General features: G+C 41.3%; 1 protein-coding gene across 1 annotated transcript in view; it reads right to left on the bottom strand.

Annotated features, from left to right (window-relative positions):
• Positions 1-18,878, bottom strand: part of NT5DC1 (5'-nucleotidase domain containing 1) — a 262,954-nt gene that overhangs the window by 22,227 nt on the left and 221,849 nt on the right. The window contains exon 11 of the mRNA XM_090038356.1: positions 10,595-10,763. Within this exon, the coding sequence (XP_089894482.1) occupies positions 10,595-10,763 (169 nt within the window). The remainder of the gene's footprint in view (positions 1-10,594; positions 10,764-18,878) is intronic.

The raw sequence follows: 18,878 nt of genomic DNA, 5'->3' as shown, positions 1-18,878 counted from the left end.
CCTCAATAGTTCTATTATAAAAATAGTCCCTTAGCATTTACTATGGCAACTACTGCTGTGGCATCCAAATGAAAAAGGTCTAAATAAGTTCTGCATTAAAAATAGGCACAAATCAAGATTGTAGAGATAGGATCTTTGTAACAGAATAATAAAACATATAGTTAAACTCACTAATGACTAGAAGATATTACAAACTAATGGATTCAGTCAATTAATAAGTAATTTTGTTTTATGTCTGTCATTGTAATATCTGAGTGAACAACAGCTCATAATTCCCACTGCAATTACTGGGAAGACTCCAATTAATTTCAATAGGAGTTGGATTACAGTTTAAATGAAATAATTTAATTTAAAAATAAAACTAACACCTTAAAATAGGTACTTCGTTGATCTGAAGGCTGTAACTGTCTTAATTATTTAAGACAAACTTAGAGTATGCAAGTAAGTGTACAGCAACATAGTTTGTAAAATTAACTACTTCTAAGCAATAGGAGATTTTAATAGACCTAGCAGTCAGATATTAAATATTTGCTAAAGATAGGGTTACAGGGTGGGATGGCTACTTTTGGTGTAAATTATTGACTATGTTGTTCTGAATGTGCAAATAATACAGGTTCTACCATGTCAGGCATAGAGGTCTTGTGCTTTCTACTGTGGCCACAGTTTGCAACTCTAAGCAGAAACATGAGCTCCTCTGACATGGTTCATTGGCAATTTTGCAGCAAGCTGAGTGACCTTTAAACCTGCTACATATTATGGGTTGTAGAATATGAAAACTCTGGTATTTTTAGAGGCAAAATTGACCAATATTACCACCAAGCAAGATTTTATTCTTCCATTAGCTCACTGAAACAACAATAAGATATGAAGGAATGTTTATGGGCACAGCATGATGCATTTTAGACAGTTTTCTAGATTTGAGAACATATAAATTATCTTCCTAAATCCAAATAAGAGTTCAAAATATTTTTGTGAAGATAAAATAATCTCTGCATTATAAAAGAATAGCTATTGAAGCTCTACGAAGTAAAATAAAAGTTGTGCCCAGAAGAGATCTGGGTTTTCCTTAACTGTTCTTGAAACACAACTATTTAAGTTAGAGCTACTGGACAGCTCCTTCATAGCCTTGTTCTTTGTTCACAGGACTTTGCCGAAGCATTGCCAAACACATGCATTCGGAAATAATGCAATAAACTCCCCAAATCAAGAGACTGGCTTAATCCCAAGGGGTTTTTTTAATAATAAAAATGGATTTACCTTCTCATTTGTGAGCTTCAGGGTTCACATTTTAAAGCTTTTTTCTCCCACAATGACAGCCAGAAATTACAAATCCTAAACCCTTATAATCTAGCACTGGATTCTAGGGACTGGGCCTTCAGTAAAAAAAAAAGTCTGATCTTAAAGGTTAGGGACAGACATTACACACAAACCACTTTAAGTGATCAGAAACTGGTTTAAATCTGTAACAGAACAGACATTTAGTGCACATAAACCAGTCTGAAAATGGCTGAAACCAGTTTGAGATAAACCTAGTTGAATGTACTATCAGATTTTAACTGCTTTGAGTCAAACCGGTTTACACAACGTCTGTCCCAGACCCCCTCCTGGTTTAAGTTAACCAGAGTCCCCCAGCATCCCACATGCTTTGCAACCCTGGGCAGGGCTCTGCTCTCTGCTCCAGCCCAGCAGGGTTGGCCCCACCCTCTGCTCCCTGGCTGCAGCTCCAGCAGAGACCTCAGGTACAGAAACATTTGCCTGGCTTCCTCCTCCCTCCGCACTTCCTGCTCAAGCAGGGATTCTCCCTTCTCCCTTCCCCTCTGCCTTACACAGACACCTCTCAGCATTAGCTAGCAGGCTACATGCTGGCTATAGTCCGTGCTGTGGGAGATGGGACAATGGCAGGCAGGACAGTGTTGGCTTAGGGCTTTTTGAAGCTAATCAACAGGTAGCTGGTAATGTCCCTCTGTTACTTCCTTGGAAAAAGTTATTTAAGAAGAGCTTGAACTAATGAGAGAGGCTTTTATTTTGTTTGATGGACTGATAAATGCTAACAACTCCCTGTGTAACTACCTGCAGTGTAACCAAATGCTCTGTTATCAACTGGAGGAGGGGGGGAGGTGGAGGGAGACCCCTCCTTAATCAGAATGTCCTGCCAGGGCCTGGCCACACCTCTCCATAGTCCAGCCCTGCGGCAGGGAAGGGAGGGTTGCTCTAGCACCCCCTGGCTTCTAGTTTGCATGTCTTCAATCCAGAGGGGATGTCAGTGAGGTTATAAACTGGTTCAGCCTCGCCAGGTTAGACTAACTTGCAAAGATTGAATCAGTTCAGGCTCAGGTTTTTTGAATATCTGTCCTTAGCCAAAAGGGTCAAAATATAATCACTGGCCTACAACAGTGTTACAGACTTTGGGACAACACATATATTTGTCTCATAGTGGAATTAAGAACAGCAGTACTGACAGAACCAATGGTTTTGTCTGTTAGTGGCTTTATCTCTATGTGAAGAAAAAGTAGCAATTAAATACATATATTGTTTATATTTGGTACCCTTGGTAAATCGTCAGATATTACCTCTTGCAGTTGTTTCAGAGAAGCTACACTAAGTGGGACAGGTATATATTTACATGGATATTTGGCAAGATGACCTACAATTGATAATGGAAAATTAGCATGCAAGACTCTCTCATTCAAAGATATAATTGGGTTTAAACAGAACATGCCAAATAGAAAACATAGCTCTATGTAACTGAAACCAAGCCTTTGAAAATAGAGGTGGACATCTGGCATGTCCACATTTATGCAAAGCCCCATGTTCAGACATGCAAACCCTCTCATTCATATGTGCAAATTTGCATGTAAAACTGGTCCCGTAATGATGTAGATTGCTACTGAAAATTTGGCTAGCACAGAAATGCTATTTAGAGAACGGTAAAATAAAACATAAGGGAACTGACAATGAGGAAGGACTCAACTGATGAACAGCAGAAGAAAGCTGGTTAAAGACTAAATTAGGAGTCAGGACATTGGCTTCTAGTCTTTTCTCGTTCACTTACTTTCTGGATAAACATGGGCAAGTTGCTTCCTCTTTATATGCCTTAGTTTCTACATTTTTAAAATACTTCCCTGTGTACTACAGATACTTAATGAGAGTTAGTGCATGAAACATTGTGAAGTATTCGAAACTGGGGACATAAATTGCTACATACTTGTAATACTGGAAAGTATTATTCTTATTTATCTCATTTTCTCTTTACAAAGGTATAACACAGAATGCTTTAAAAATACCTTTTGTGAAGACTTCCTTAAGGTTGCTTGTATCTAGATGATAATACCTTAAATAATATTTTTATTTAATCTGTCATAGGTTTCTCTCATACGATTTCCCCACAAAGGAAGACACAGCTCACCACTAGCAATTCTATAATAAACAAAGTGTTCTTTGTCTTATGACTAGGACAGACAGGTATTCTGTTCTGAGAGGCAGTAATCATCTACTTCCAGAGAAGATAAGCAACAAAGACTTAGAAGGCTTTTTTAAATAGAAGGCAAACTAGTTTTTTAACCTGTGAAGTTATCGTTGGGATACTCATATTATTATTGACTGTCATTTTGAGTCAGAGGATTGGTAGAGAAGTAAATGTAGTAGCAACAAGGAAGGAATAAGAGCCAGAGTTCTGCCTAACACTATTCCTGAACTCAGACCATTTTCATGTCAAAGATATTGAAGTTTGAAAACAAAACTGAAGATTCTAAGGTAAAAAGTATAACATTTTTATTTGGAAATAAAATGAAAGAGGCCATCACACTATTTGCTGTATCAAAGCAGTCATTTTATCCAAAATAACATACAATAAGTTTCATATTTTAATATGAAATGAGTAATACTGCCAATAGAAGCATGCCTCTTTAAAAGACTTTTTCTGGAACATACTTTGATAAATCGCTAACACAGTGTGACTATTTTGCAGAAGTCTAAATCATTTTACATATACAAGACCCTTAAGTATAACTGTTAAAAAGTAAAGCAGGGCCTGTCAAACATTAATGACTTTCTTTAATGGAGAAGACATTGACATTTCAAAATTGTGTTTGTTTTAAAAGTTTTCAAAATAGAAAAATAAAATGAAACCCAAAATATGGGTCTATTTTCCTGGTTATTTTAAACATTTAACATCAAGCATTATAGAATTTTTTCATTTACCAGAAACCAATTATTGATATCATTTTAATATGCTTTCTTATACAAATCTTGGAAAAAAGCTTCGAGATTCTGTTAAAACATACATTCAAGAATATATAGATTTATTTTTGGCATTCTTTCAAAAGGCAAAAGGCACAGGAGATTTGCACCTCTACAGACTAACTAAATCAGAGATGTGTAACATAAGCTTTCATAAATAGAGGGCTTACTTCATTAGATGCTGTGAAGGGAATGCAAGAAGCAGAGCTGCTAAACACAAAGCAATGATCAGAATACAAAGACTAGGGAAGGGGGATGGAAAAAGAAGGGAGCACTGTGAGGGAGTCAAGATGGGTAGGTAAGAGAAAAACAAAGCAGTTAACCCATTGAGTGATACAGAGTTTATAAAAGGTAACCAAGGAACTAGGATAAGAATTTTAGGTATCAGTTTAGACAGGGGTGTCAAACATAGGACCTATGGGCCATATCTGGTCTGCAGAACCGTATTACCTGGCCCTTGGAGTTGCCTGTGGGTCTTGGAGTGACCCACAGGCAGCAGGTGAGGAGTACTGGATGGCCCCATCCCACCCTGGATGCACAGGGTGCCTGGTCCAGCTTTCTTCCTGGACTGGTGGTGTGGCTGCTGCAAGCAGCACAGCCCTGTGAGGCTGGATGAGTGACACCCCTGGTTTAGACCATATTTAACACAGTCCAGTCTGTGTATAATTTCTTGTTCCATGATTTCCTGTTCAAGTTAATTTTTAAAGCTTTGTTTTTTAAGAAGAGCAAAAATGTTTATTTTTAAAATAACTAATATTAAGTATTGTACTGAAACCGTCTTACGGACTGAGAGTAATTTAAAAGTACTAGTAAATTGCCCATCATGAATGAGGGGGGATGGGGTGGGGACGAAGCACCATCACAGAGCCCTGTGGTGCCACTGCTCCGCCTCCAGCCCTGTGCAAGCCCCTGCCCCCTTGTGTCCCCTCCACCTTGCGTGTCTGGTCCTGTGTGCTCCCCCCCGCGTCCGGCCCTGTGGACTCCTTCACCCCCAGCGTCCGGCCCCGTGGGGCACCCCCCACACTCCGCCACTCCCGGTGCAGCTCTGTGTGCCCCCCCCACTCCCTGCCACTCCACCCCGCACCACTGCCAGCTCCCAGGAACAGGGGGAGGGAAGCTTGCCATGGCGGTGGCCACTGACACCTGGCAGCACGCAACATCCTCACCCTCCCTCCCTCCCTGCTGCTTCCGCCTCTCTGCTGGCTGTCAGGGTCAGGCAGCAGCGGCAGCAGGGGGGAGGCACGGCGGTGCTGCCACCAGGAACCCCCCCTTCCCCTTCGCACTCCCCTCCCTCCCTCCCTGCTGGCTGTTGTTGAGGGTGGGGAGGGTGTGGTGTCTCTCTCGCTCCCTCCATCCATAACACTTTGGGCCCTCACAGCCAATCAGCGTGCACCCTCTTGGTAGCACATGTGCAATTGGCCCACAGTATTACGGACAGACAGGCAAAGGCTTTTATTATATTACAATTTTTAAAACAGTATGTGTTTTAGCCGCCTGGGGAGGGTTTGGGTTTGAGAGTGTTGTTGGGGGTAGAAAGGTAAGAAAGGTTTATCGACTTAAAAACACACAACTATACGTAAATAAGAATGCTACAATGACAGACAATAATAATTTGCGTTGGCAACTCACTGGCTGTCCCGACTTGGATTTATGCTGCTCTTGTATATCTCTAATCTCAGCATGTGTAAAGGAAAGCAGCTCTGCTTGGGGATTCCCTCCTTGTGGCCCTGAATGAGTTACTACTACTGGAAAAACTTGGCTGAGTTCTTCCCTCTGGGCGGGGAAAGCCTGGCCAGATTCCTCCCTCTGGGCAGGGACATATGGGGGTGGTTCAGCACCACACTTGTCATCAATCTCTTCCTCCTCCATCTCCGCCCAATGATCTTCTCAGAGCTCAGCTTCTGGTTTCCCTCCATACAGACATTGTTGCACCTTGTTGAAAGGTGGCTTCACAGCCTGTGCTAACTGTGCCCTCTTCTGGAGGGAAGCAGCCACACGTGTGATCATAACTTTTCTTTCCCTCCTATCTAATGTTTCCAAGAGGCTCTGCGCAGCTCGCGCAGCCTCACATGCCATGCTGTTGGAATTTTTCACGTCTCCTAACTTCTTACTCAGCTGGGTGACCTTTTCCGGGAGCTAAGCATTCTCTTCGGCCCATAACCGCAGGCATGTGGCCAGCAGCCACAACACACACCCCTTCTTGGGTTTATCCCAGGCGGCAGCAGCAAACCTAGCCCAATGATCGGGTACGGTTCCTAGGTCACATTAGACAGGCCTCAACCTATCCTTATCCCACCTGGGATTCTCTGTCCCTGTTATTTTTTTAAGCAAAGCTATTAATGGGGTCCACCCAACTCCCTCCATTCCGACCTTTCTCTCTGAACTACAGCCTCTCAATCCTGTTCGTGATGCGAATTTATGTTTTAGCCCCCTGTGGAGGGTTTGGGATTTGGAGCATGATTGGGGGTAGAAAGGTAAGAAAGGTTTATTGACTTAATAAACACACAACTATACGTAAATAATAATGCTATAATGAATGACAATAATAATTTGTGTTGGCAACTTATTGGCAGTCTCTTTTGATGCCTGATGTATGACGAGTTGTTTTTTCTTGCAAAGCTTAGCAAAGCTGGCGTCTTTGATTACTGCTGTTTAAAGGGTACTGGGAAGGACCCTCGTATTTAGTTTTTAGGCTCCTTGAAATTTACGGGTCCACTAAATTTAGGTTAGCAGCTAATTTTAAATTAGGAGCTTCTTTTATAGAGCTGCATCTTTCTTCTAAATGATTTCCGGATGTGCCAGCCAATTTATAACTTTTAAGCTATGCTAATAAATTACAGCTATTTAATTTTTTAAAATTTTAAACTGTCCTTAAACTAACCAATAGCAGTACAAGCCTTGCATTTTTTTAATAAGGTTAATTTTTTATTATGCCATAGGACCTACTACTTCAAGGCTTTGCTAAATTTACTAGGTCCTACTACATCTTTAGCTTTAATTAGGCTTTTTAACAACAGCACATAGCTTGATATTTAAACAAATAACAAAAAAAAGTCTAATCTTCATAAAGCCTTTAACAAGCACTTTTATCACACAGACAATTTTTAACTGTCACAGTATGAAGGTCCTTCTTTGGATTGCTTAGAATCATGGGTTCTAACCTTTTTTGGTACGTGAGCCACTGATTAAGCTCTGTGCCCTTCCCAAGTACCATTCTATCCCCCCCCTGCCCCTGCTTGATGTGCTACTCTGCTCTCTGTTCCTTGCCTGGTCTCCTGCTCTGCCTTCTGCTTTTTGTCCTCCCTGGCCACCCCCATTTTAGAACATTTTTATTAGCATTTTCTTTTGCAGTCCTCTGCAGCAATTGCAATATAGATAAACTTGACTTTGTTTTAAATTTGCTAGCTTGGGTACTTCTAGCAGTTCATCTGTAGGAGCATGGAGCTCAGCATGGGTAAGAAAACTGAAGCTGGGTAAATACTCATCACATGGGACACTCAGCTAATGTTTTATTTATATCATAGTAAGCATTACTGTGCTATACTAAAAGTTAGATCATGTTTTGTGCAGCTATACAGTAATGTTCACTAACACAGTAATAATTTCTAGCACAATCTCTTATACACAGCTTGCTGATTGTTAGTCACAACTCTGACACTGCACTGGAGCTGGTTCAAGACTGGTGTGGTGCTGGGGCTGGACAGAGAATGGAGGCTTGGTGCAGCAGAGAAGTCCCTGGCAGATGTCATGGTTGTGTGAGGACCACATATTACTCATATTATCTCTGTGGAAAAGCCAAACGATGGCTGAGCATGTGTTACTTAATATGATTTGAAGATACTCCAAGTCCACAAAGGCGCAACTTTGCTATGATAAAATTGAACTCAGCACATATTTTACTGCTTGAATGCAAAGTCACTCACATTTTAAGTGCAGTTAACACCTTCTTAGGTGATTACATCACATGGATCTCTGTCTGTGCTGCTACCAGTACTTAAACTTGCTAGCTTAAAGCTCAAAGCTAACTCAGGAAGCAGCATTCATAGCAGTGACTGCTCTGTAGATCTATATCTAGATTACAAAGTTCTTGAGGCAACTGGGCAGGACTCATGAGTTACATTGACATATATAATATCCACTGGAAGAGAAAACTCCAACGTACATTACTTTCATATAACTGGTTATGAATTTTTTCTTGCTTGAACTTCCAAAACAAATACAGCAGAGCCATATTTTATAATCTCAGCCAATGTCTGTTAAGGCTCGGTCAACCAGGGACTTACAGGGTACCTACAAACATGCTATAATCAAGTCTGATCTATGTTCAATTAGAACGCTTCAGCATCACTTCACCATCACATGTATTAAACCCCCCACGTTTCAAAATGGCTACAGAGGCGCTTTATCTAAACTTTGTTGATTGAGTTTTAGATAAACCAACCTACAGCCATTTTGAAACACATGGGGAGATAATACATGTGATGGTGAGCTGTTTTAATTAGACCAGCTATTTTAATTAAATCTCTATGGGTGCACCCCTCATTTTTGATGTTCTGTAAAAAAGACTACTTAGTTTGGGTTTTACTTTCCTAGTTTAGTGCTTCACTGAAAAGAGGCGCAACAAAATACTTCACAGCACCCAGCCTTCTGCTGCTGCAAGCCAGAGGAATGGTACTGAGTCAGTCTGTGGGTCTGATCCCACACCATCCTGATCTAGCTGTGTGCCTCCCCAATCTGCCCGCATGCCAGCCTGCCATCCTGATCTGACCACACACTGCTCACCTACTCAATCCAGTCATGTGCTGCCTGCCACTCTGATGCAGGCCCATGCAGCCTACCTACTACATCCAGCAGCACGCGGGAGCTAACTGGCATACAGGGCCATGCTATCTGGCCCTCTGGGCTTCCCATGGGTCCAGAAATTTGGCACCACTCCCCTGCTGCCAAATTTCTGGACCCGTGGGAAGCCAGACAACTGGAAAAGAGCAAATATAGTGCCCATCTTTAAGAAAGAGAAGAATGAGGATCCAGGGTCAGGCTCACCTCAGACCCTGGAAAAAATGACGGAGCAGTTCCTCAATGAATACATTTCTAAGCACTTGGAGGAGAAGAAAGTCATCAGGATGAGTCAGCATGGATTCACCAAAGACAAGACATGCCTGACCATGCCTTCTACAATGAGAAAACTGGCTCTGTGGATGTGGGAAAAGCAGTGGACATATGTAACAGGGCCATCCTGGGGCCAAGTACATCACTGGCACTCCCCCTGTCTAGGTCAGTCCACCATCACTCACCTGCCATGCCTTTGATGTTATCACAAATTGATACTTACATGTGGGAGGCAAAACACATGGATCTGAACCTCCAATAATATCATGTCCCATGCCTTGCCCATAGCATCCAAAATTGCCTACAACTCCCCCTTCTCCTTGCTGGGCCACACTTGGCCTCTGGCCCAACATGGCCTCAGGCTCCACCCTGAGGGCTTTGGACTCCTGGCCTTTTTGCTTGGGCATACTAGTCTGTCCCTCCCCTGCCGCCTCTCCCCACCACTCTCTCTCCAGTCAGGCCCTACTCTGTGCAGCAATTTGGGTCCCACCCAGGTTCTACTCTGCACAGGCCTTCCGGATCACTGCCCCACACTGGGTTACACTTCTGCTCCTGCTCTGGGCCCTTACTTTGGGTCTTACGCCTCTTAGACTGAATGTACATTAACTCATTAACTGTATATTTATCCAGTCCACAACCCCACCTCTCCCTACTTTCACAACCGGGGATGGAGTGGAGAGCAAAGATACAAGACCAAGCCACCCCCGGTAAGCCCCCGGATGAAAAACATGCTGCTTCTTGCCACTGCACTGACTTTGAAGCATTTTAACAGGAGATATGGGGGAACTGCACTGACTTTGAAGCATTTTGACAGGAGATATGGGGGAGAGGGGGAGAAGGGCTGTACATCTGTCCATGAAGTAGCCTGAAGTACTCTAAATTTGAAGTACTTCAAATGTACATGTGTCTGTGGCCTAGGAAGAGCTTGTTCATAATCAAAAAATAGATTAAAACCTGAGCTCCAATTCCATTAGAAGAGGATCTAATAATGTGCTAATAAGCACTGGAACATTTAAAGGAAACTACAAACAAACAAACAAACAAGCAAACTGGTTAACCCCATGATGTTTGCAAGAATAAATTTCGAAGAAATTAGTAGCAACTAGTCATTTCTTGCTAAGTGATATCAGAAATGTGTTTTGGATGAGTCTAGAGATAGGCAGTCTCTGAAGACAGTATCTATAACATGACAAAATTACTTTGGACACTTCACACATTCACTAATAAAAAAAAGAGTCCTTCTTACCTGCTATTGCTTCAATACTTGGGATTGCAATAGTGCTATAAGTACTAATGCATTTGCAACACCATGTTTGAACTAGGGTGTCTTCTGTACTTTCCAATCCTGAGATATTATCCACAAAGAAAGAGCCCCACTGTTTAGAGTCAGAATTAGGAGCTTTGGGATGATGTCCCTGAAATTAAAAAAAAAAAAATGTAACTACAAAGAAAATATTGTGCCTTCCTTCTTCCTTCAGAAAACATTATTTTATTTTATTTTAAGAGGCTTTGTAATGATTGACTGATTCAATAAAAGTATGACGTAACATGACTTAAAAAATAAAAATATGAAGCAAGACCAAAAAAATCCACTAAAGATTTTTACTTTATTATTATCTGTGACACAGAACTATTCTTTACTATTACTTTACTATTACTATGTGTGGCTTTATCTTTTTTTTTTTTTTGCTTCGAAAAATGTTCTTCTGTTTGTTTTTCCATCTAAATTATTATGTATACTTCAGCTGCTTTTATTTGCTGGACCCTGAGTACTCATAATACAGGACTGTAAACTGAGCTGCAGTTCTCCCTTTCCTCACTTCAGGAAAGAGAATATGCTGAATAGCTGATGAAGTAACTGTGGAGAAAATATTACTTCATCTAACTGCCTTCAGCATCCTTTCACTTCTTAGCTGAGAGGTGAGAGAGAGCTGTGGTTCATGTAACAGGCTCATGAGACCTATTCAGATATCTTAGCAAAGAGGCAGGAAGTGACATTTCTGATATTAGGGGATTTATTACAGCTCAAAGAAGATCTTGATTTGTGTAAGAGAAGTGGTGGTTGGTAAAGGAGTGTTTGCAATTTGCTTTACAGTTTATCTTGAAAGTTGCTCTATACTCTCCAGAGCAGTGAAACATAAAAAGTTCCAAGAGGCCTCCAGAATGATAAAAAAGTGGAAAACATAACTGCAACCCACACTGTAGAAAATCTGCAGAAGTCATCTGTGTGCAAAGGAGGAGAGTGGAGGAACAACCCTAGCTGCTTCTTGTCTGCTTCTCACATCAGACCTCCTGGTGTGAGAAGCAGGCACAGGAGCTGAGCACAGGGAATGCTGTCCCCTGCCTACTTTCCCTTGCCCCCCACAGCTGAGTGGCAGCTGCAGTAAGCCAAGATTGCAAGCTTGGCACTCAGCCCCAGCAAGAATTTCAGAGAAATGTTTACAGGTAGAAAGGAATGCCTGTCCTTGGCATATATTAGTAAAAAGACCATATACAGACAACTTTGGGTTAGATTCTGTCCTAGGCTAAGATGTGCTTGACATTAGGCAGCTAACTGAAGGTCCCTGACTCCAAAGACACATCTGCTCCAGCTGCGGCCCTCAAGATGGAAAGAAGGTGGCAATCTTTCTACTAGAGGCTGCCGGACCTGACTTTACCCACTTTATTCCAGGTGAGATCTCTCTCTCTCTTTCTTTGCAGGGGAAATGTTTGAATCAAACGAAGAATACAAGAGAAGACTGCAAAGGAGAACTGGCTGTACATTTAGTAAGAGGTCATTAGCTCATTATGAATGTGACCAAAAATTGGATTACATGCAAGACTGAATAGCTGCAACAAGAATTCATCAATCTGCAAATCATCTATTACAGAATAAAATGGGAAGGGAGCTGAGCTACAATTTTTGTCAACTTTATAAACAACTAAAGAAAAAAAGACAAACAGCCAGAGAAGAGACATGACAAGATGAAAAAAATCAAACTGAAAAAAGAAACCATTTGAAAAGGTGAAAAGCAGTCTTTACATGGCTTGCATAGCTGCTTACATATTTAAGCAGTGTTTTTTTTTCCAGCTGTATCAGTTTCATGGTTAAAGCAACAAGACCCATTGTCTGCAACCTTGCCTTTTAGCCAGTCACGGGGCCTGATCCCACTAACATTTAGTTCTGAACATCATTTTTACTATTACAATAGCCCCATGACTACAAAGTAGGATAAACAATGTGTATATTAGAAGTGTAGTAATACCAGTATATTGAACTGGGAAAGCATTCCCCTTTGTTGGTTCACCTATGGTGTTGAAGCTGTGCTCCATACCAATAGAGTGAAACCATTATCATCATGCCCCAAAAGAGAAAGGAAGGTATACAGTTTTGCCTGCATAACTGTATCTATGCTCACTAGGGCTAGGTACAGACATCCAAAAAGCCCAAGGCAAAATGGATCTAAGTTACATACTTCTCTGTAAGTGGTGTAGTTCAGATCAGTAGCGAAGAGAACATACATTTGCCAAAGGGGGATGGGGGAAGCAGGAAGTGTGCCAAATCTTAGACCAGGGTACACCATTTTTAAACTAGTCTGTGTGTGCTGAACTCCTGTTCTGTTATGGATATAGGCCAGTTTTCTATCACTTATACCAGTAAAAGTGTATATGCCAATGTCAGTCAGAGATGATACTTCTTCAAACTCCTAACCAACATTTGTGTGATGTTAGTTTGTTGGCCTCTGCATAAAGCAAAGGGGCAGATCCTCAGAAATTATCAGACCATTACTGAAATATGTCAGTGGGGACTGGGTGCTTGCAGGATCAGGTGTATATCACAAACATACAAAGGCATTAGCAGGACATTACAATTTGCATGTCACCTTTAAATTGACAGTTTTCCAGACACTGAGCAGCAATGTTGCACTTGTTGTTGTGAGTGGTCTTACTGGAAGCATGTAGATGCGACCTCGTGGAGGGTGGAGCTGAGCATATAAGAAGCAGGAAGATATAGGGAGAAGCCAAACAACCAGGGTTTTTGCCCTGGCTGAACCCTGTGAAAAAGCATGGGAGGGGTGTAGTTTTGTTCCAAGAGCAGCAGGAGCAGTGCATGGAGAGCAAGAGCCGAGTGGGGAGGAGGCACAAAAGTCTTACCCAGGCTGAGAACTCTAAAACAGTTCTTGGTTGTGCAGCTGCTGCTCCATGCACTGCCCGCCGTGGCTCTTGCTCTTAAAGCAGCAGGACCCAGGTGTCCATGCAACTGCTGCTGCTGATATAAGAACAATACTATAGAGCTACTCTTGCTGCTGGGGGTGGATTCTGTGGGGGTAGGAGACAATTCTGACACCTTCTTAACTTGGCACTTGGGGTAGGCTGGTTGCCTACCCTTACTTATGATACTGGAAATAGGGCTTAGCCTAAAGTGAGTAGGTCTGTTCTTGGCCTTGTAGGCTGATTAGAGCAAGAACAGCAGCGGTTGGATATAAGAATAGCAAACACAGAAGCTTAGGGGAAAATCTCATAATGTTGTGTAAATAGTATCCATAATAATTAAACGTCTCCAAAATAAAGAATGTCATTCAACTGAATAAAAAGCTAACTTTGTGCTAATACAGTGCCTTTTTTGAAAGGATTTCACCTTGCTTTACAGACATTAACTTATTTTGCTTCACAACATCCCAAATGGATTGTTAATGGAAGTAGTATTGCAGATAAACAATGATTAGCTGGTTTGTCTAAGGACACTCAGCAGGAGTTCTGGGAATAAAACCCAAGGGACATGACTTCCTGCCTCAACTAACATGTAGACAATACATTGTAACTTGAGTGCTTCTAAGATCTCTTGTGCAACAGAAATGAAATATACCTTCCAGCAATTTCTTAGATTTTCACTGAATTTATTAGTGTCATTGGCATTTTAACATAGAGAATAACTGCTTGGTATTCACAGCTCTCAATTTTTTTGGATGAATTCCAATTATTTAAAGAATTTTCATTCATAAAAGTTTTTCATATTTTTTAAACAGAAAGGAAAAAAACAAAGAACCAAAAAATTAAACCCTCAAATCCACTCTCTAAATCCAGGGAGATTCCAATTTCACACAATGTGCTGTAATTGACTGGGGAGCTGATTTCTTTCATGAGGAATGCTTACAGTTTACTGCTTTAATGATAATTTAGTTATGACTCACACACTTGAAAGAACTACAACTTTTACCACAGTGTTACAGTTGCAGATCTGGTTTGCATCATGGATTTAGTTGCAGGCAAAAATGACTAACGAAAATGGAAGTTATTAACTGCTGAGCTTGTGAGTGACATTTTTTGTTACTTCTCACCCCCCTTTTGCTCTTTTAATGATGAAACATTAAGTATATAGATCTGGAAACAATATATTGCTTATACCATTTGCTTCTCCTTTCATAAAGAAGTGCTTGCAGCTGGTAAACTGGAAGTAAATGCATTTTTGTATGTTTAATAAAATCATTAGGTCTTAGAGACATGGAATGAACTTGTGTTAAATCTTTGTATAGGATGCAGTATATACAAAGGAACAGCATTTTGGCACTTTCCCAAAATACTATTATTAAGCCACCAGTTGTTTGTGCCTAATTTTTACACAACCTGGCATTGTTCCTGTGCTTTGAATCTGCTTTTTTTCCACTTTCCACTTCTAAAATTAATAGACAAGTTCAACATGGACTCTCTTTGAACTAGTCTTGTTCAATTAGTGGTATCCAGTCAACTACAGAGATATGAATATGATCTGTTACGCAGGCCCCTATGAACAGCATGGTAACAAAATAACAATGCTGACCTGCCACTGCCCCTCTCAGTTCTGATTCCTTTAATCAATACAATTAACTTCCCCCTTGCTTGCTTGATGTTTCTAGCGCGGACATAAACTGAAAGCAGGTTATGAGCAGCAGAGACGGCATCTGATTGGAACACTCTGATTGTGGTACTGCACTCTTAGCAAGGCGTCAATTTCTTATCTAAAAGTCTGTTTCCTGCTTCGTCAATGCAGCCACACATTTATTGTGGCATCTTGTGATGAACCAACCGGATGTTTTGCAACTAGATAAAGCAAATTATCATAGCTAGAAGTCTAATTCAAGAATGTTTTGCAAAGTTACGGTTCCTAGGAACATACAGGAAGAGGGACTATATGTATAAGTCCCTCACGTATAAGAGGGACTATATATGAGTCCCTCACATATAAGCAGTAACTTTGGATTAATATCTTTGATTCAACAAAGCTATGTATTTAACACACGTGAAACATGTTTGAATTCTAGACATTTCCATTTAGTGAGCCGTTGCTGTCTGTCTGACTTTCGATGAATGAAAAGAAAATGCTGCAAACATTAATTTTAAACATTAGGGCAATCAGAGGTTCCATGAAGGAAATGCATAGAAGTAGTGCAGAGGAGTGGGTAATTATATAATGTTATTGATATAATTTTAACTCACTCATATTTCACTCACTCATATTAGTTAACTCATTTTTCTAACCCCAATAAATAGACCAATCTACACATTTCTTATATTTTACCGAGTTATATATTCCTGCTAAAGATTTTTTCTTCTTTTCTATTTTTTTGCAACAAAGGAAAGAATTTGAGCTTCAATGGTTTGCTTTACTTATTTCACTGACTTTGAAGTCCTTGCTTGACCTCAACTAAGAAAGCAGTATTCTTCAGAGGAATATATTTGATATTATTAATAAAAGTAGAGGAGAAGAACAGTTTTTATTTCTATTCTACTTCCCTCATGCACACAGTGGTAATATTGGGCATAGTAATATTACCAATCTATGTCATTCCAGTTTTCCCGATAAAAAGCAGTGGGGTTGAACATGCTGTAGGGCTAAATTAAAACGAAAGGTACCCAAATTGGTATAAAACATTCACTAATATAACTCTGTTTTAATAAACTATATTTAAAAAAGCAAGAAATATTCCTCCTTAAAAATAAACTAAACCAAAAAAGGAGAAAAAACATCCAGTTGCAGTCAGAAGGAAACTACTGATTTATTTAGGAACAGTGTTAAGAAACATTCCAAACAGTAGTTCCTGAAATTTTTCACAAAAAAATCCTGTATTAAAGAAAGAACTCTATCTCCAAAAAACCTCAATAATTTTCTTCACTCCTTTTTGCAACAATTTATATTTTTGCACTGTTTATATTTTTAGTAAAATTGGTTTTCTGATATCATGTTTAGAATTGCTACAGCAATAATCTGTTAAGTAAAAACAGGTTTCAAATACAGGGCGGTCCAGGTGAGACCTGTTTTGATAAATATGTTGATAAAAATCATCAAAAGCCACAAACTGAGAAACCATTACATGTTGAACTCTGTGCAATGCATGTATTGCAAATTGTCCCTTTTTTGTGAACTCGTTTCTCCATGGCTTGACTATCTCTAACTCCCAGCATCTGTTAATTCAACAGGTAAGGTTTTGTCTTTCATTCTCTAGCTTTTCTCCTTACTAGCCAGGTACAGACATTATACTTTTACTGATATAAGTGATCGGAAACTGGTCTATACCTGTAACAAAACAGATGTTCAGCACACAAAACTAGTCCATACCTGTAACAGAACAGAAAATTGGCACAGATAGACTGGTTTAAAAATGGCCAAACCTAGTTTAAGATTTGCCCCTCGCAACCAAAGGGCAAATGTGTGCTCTGTTCGCTATCGATTTAAACTATGCTGTTTACAGAAAACTCTGTAACTTGGACTGATTCTGCCTCAGGCTTTTTGAATGTCTGTAACTAGCCCTGGAGTCTAGGTCCACATCCAGATGAGTAGGGACATGCACTTTGCAGCAGCACACATAGTAGCGGCATAAATTTGTGCTGCTCATTTGTGTCAGTGTATGCCCCCAGAATGTGTGATTTGTTGAGGGACAAATTGTCCTGCTTTGGACAAACTGCCTGTGCCCAGCTCTTCTCAGTTTCCAGCCAGGTTACATGTGCTGCAGTGAGGGCTGGCTGGGACACAGGCTGCCTGATTATGGGGCTAGCTGACAGGCAGCCCCTGCACTAAGGCACCCTGCACCCCAGCCAGCCAGAGAGTGGCTTGCAGAGACAGGGGAGCAGCCAGCCCAAGCAACCTAGCCCAAAGCTGCCTGTTCCCAGTGGGTGTGCCTACATGAGACGCTTCATGTGCAGTAGCCTAATAACATTACACAGTAGTGTGCCAGGCAAAAACTGTGTTAATACATTGATTCCTTTAATACACAGAACCTAACCTTGGCCCTGGGATAATGCTTACTACACTATTGCGCAGTAAGCATTACAAAAAGCCAGATGGGACAACTGACACCCAGGAAAAAGCCAACCTATTAAATGGGTACTTTGCATCAGTCCCATGGGATGCACATGCCCACCACGGGACAGGGCGGTCCACGTGAGGGAGATCCCCTCCCTGCCCTCCATTAATGCTGACCTCGTGAAAGAACATCTTGAGAAGCTGGATACCTTCAAGTTAGCCAGCCTTGGCAATCTACACCCCAGGGTACTCAAGGAGATCGCGAGCGTCATAGCCCAGCCCCTGGCATGGATCTTTGAAAACTCCTGGCACTTTGGTGTAGTGCCTGAAGACTGGAAGAAGGCCAATATGGTGCCTATCTTCAAGAAAGGGAGGAAAGTGGATCTGGCTAACTAGAGGCCATCAGCCTGACTTCTATCCCAGGAAAGATCTTAGAAAAGTTTATTACAGAGGCCATTCTTAATGGACTGGCCGATGCCAACATCCTAAGGGATCGCCAGCACGGGTTTGTTGTGGATAGGTCTTGCTTGACCAATCTCATGGTCTTTCTATGACCAGGTGACCTATCACCTGGACAAGGGAAAAGAGATTGATGTCATATATCTTGACTTCAAAAAAGCCTTCGATCTGTTAACTCATGATCACCTCTTGTGCTGGCCAATTGTGGCCTTGGGTTCACCACAAACCACTGGCTGGGAAACTGGCTCCATGGTTGAACGCACAGGGTGGTCAGTCGTCATGGTGCCCTGTGACCAGTGGAGTCCCCTAAGGCTCTGTCCTTGGACCCATATTGTTCAACATCTTCATTAATGATGTGGACACTGGAGTCACAAGCGGACTGGCTACGTTTGCCAATGACACCAAACTTTGGGGCAAAGCATCCACACTAGAAGACAGGCGGGCGATGCAGGCTGACCTAGACAGGTTCATCAAATGGGCGGATGAGAACCTGATGGTGTTTAACACCGAAAAATGCAAGGTTCTCCGTCTTGGGAAGAAAAACCTGCAGCATCCTTATAGGCTCAGTAGTGCTACACTGGCTAGCACTACGGAAGAAAGAGACTTGGGGTCATCTCTGACCACAAGATGAACATGAGCCTCCAATGCAATGCTGCGGCTAGTAAAGCGACCAAAATGCTGGCCTGCATCCATAGATGCTTCTCAAGCAAATCCTGGGACATCATTCTCCCCTTGTACTTGGCCTTGGTGAGGCCTCAGCTGGAGTGCTGCATCCAGTTTTGGGCTCCACAATTCAAAAAGGATGTGGAGAAGC

This window comes from Crocodylus siamensis, chromosome 1, assembly GCF_052110815.1.
Source record: "Crocodylus siamensis isolate JL-2025a chromosome 1, ASM5211081v1, whole genome shotgun sequence".
In the NCBI taxonomy this organism is placed as follows: Eukaryota; Metazoa; Chordata; order Crocodylia; family Crocodylidae; genus Crocodylus; species Crocodylus siamensis.
The sequence above is the reverse complement of the archived record's forward strand: the minus strand, read 5'-3'. Positions and strand labels throughout refer to the sequence as shown.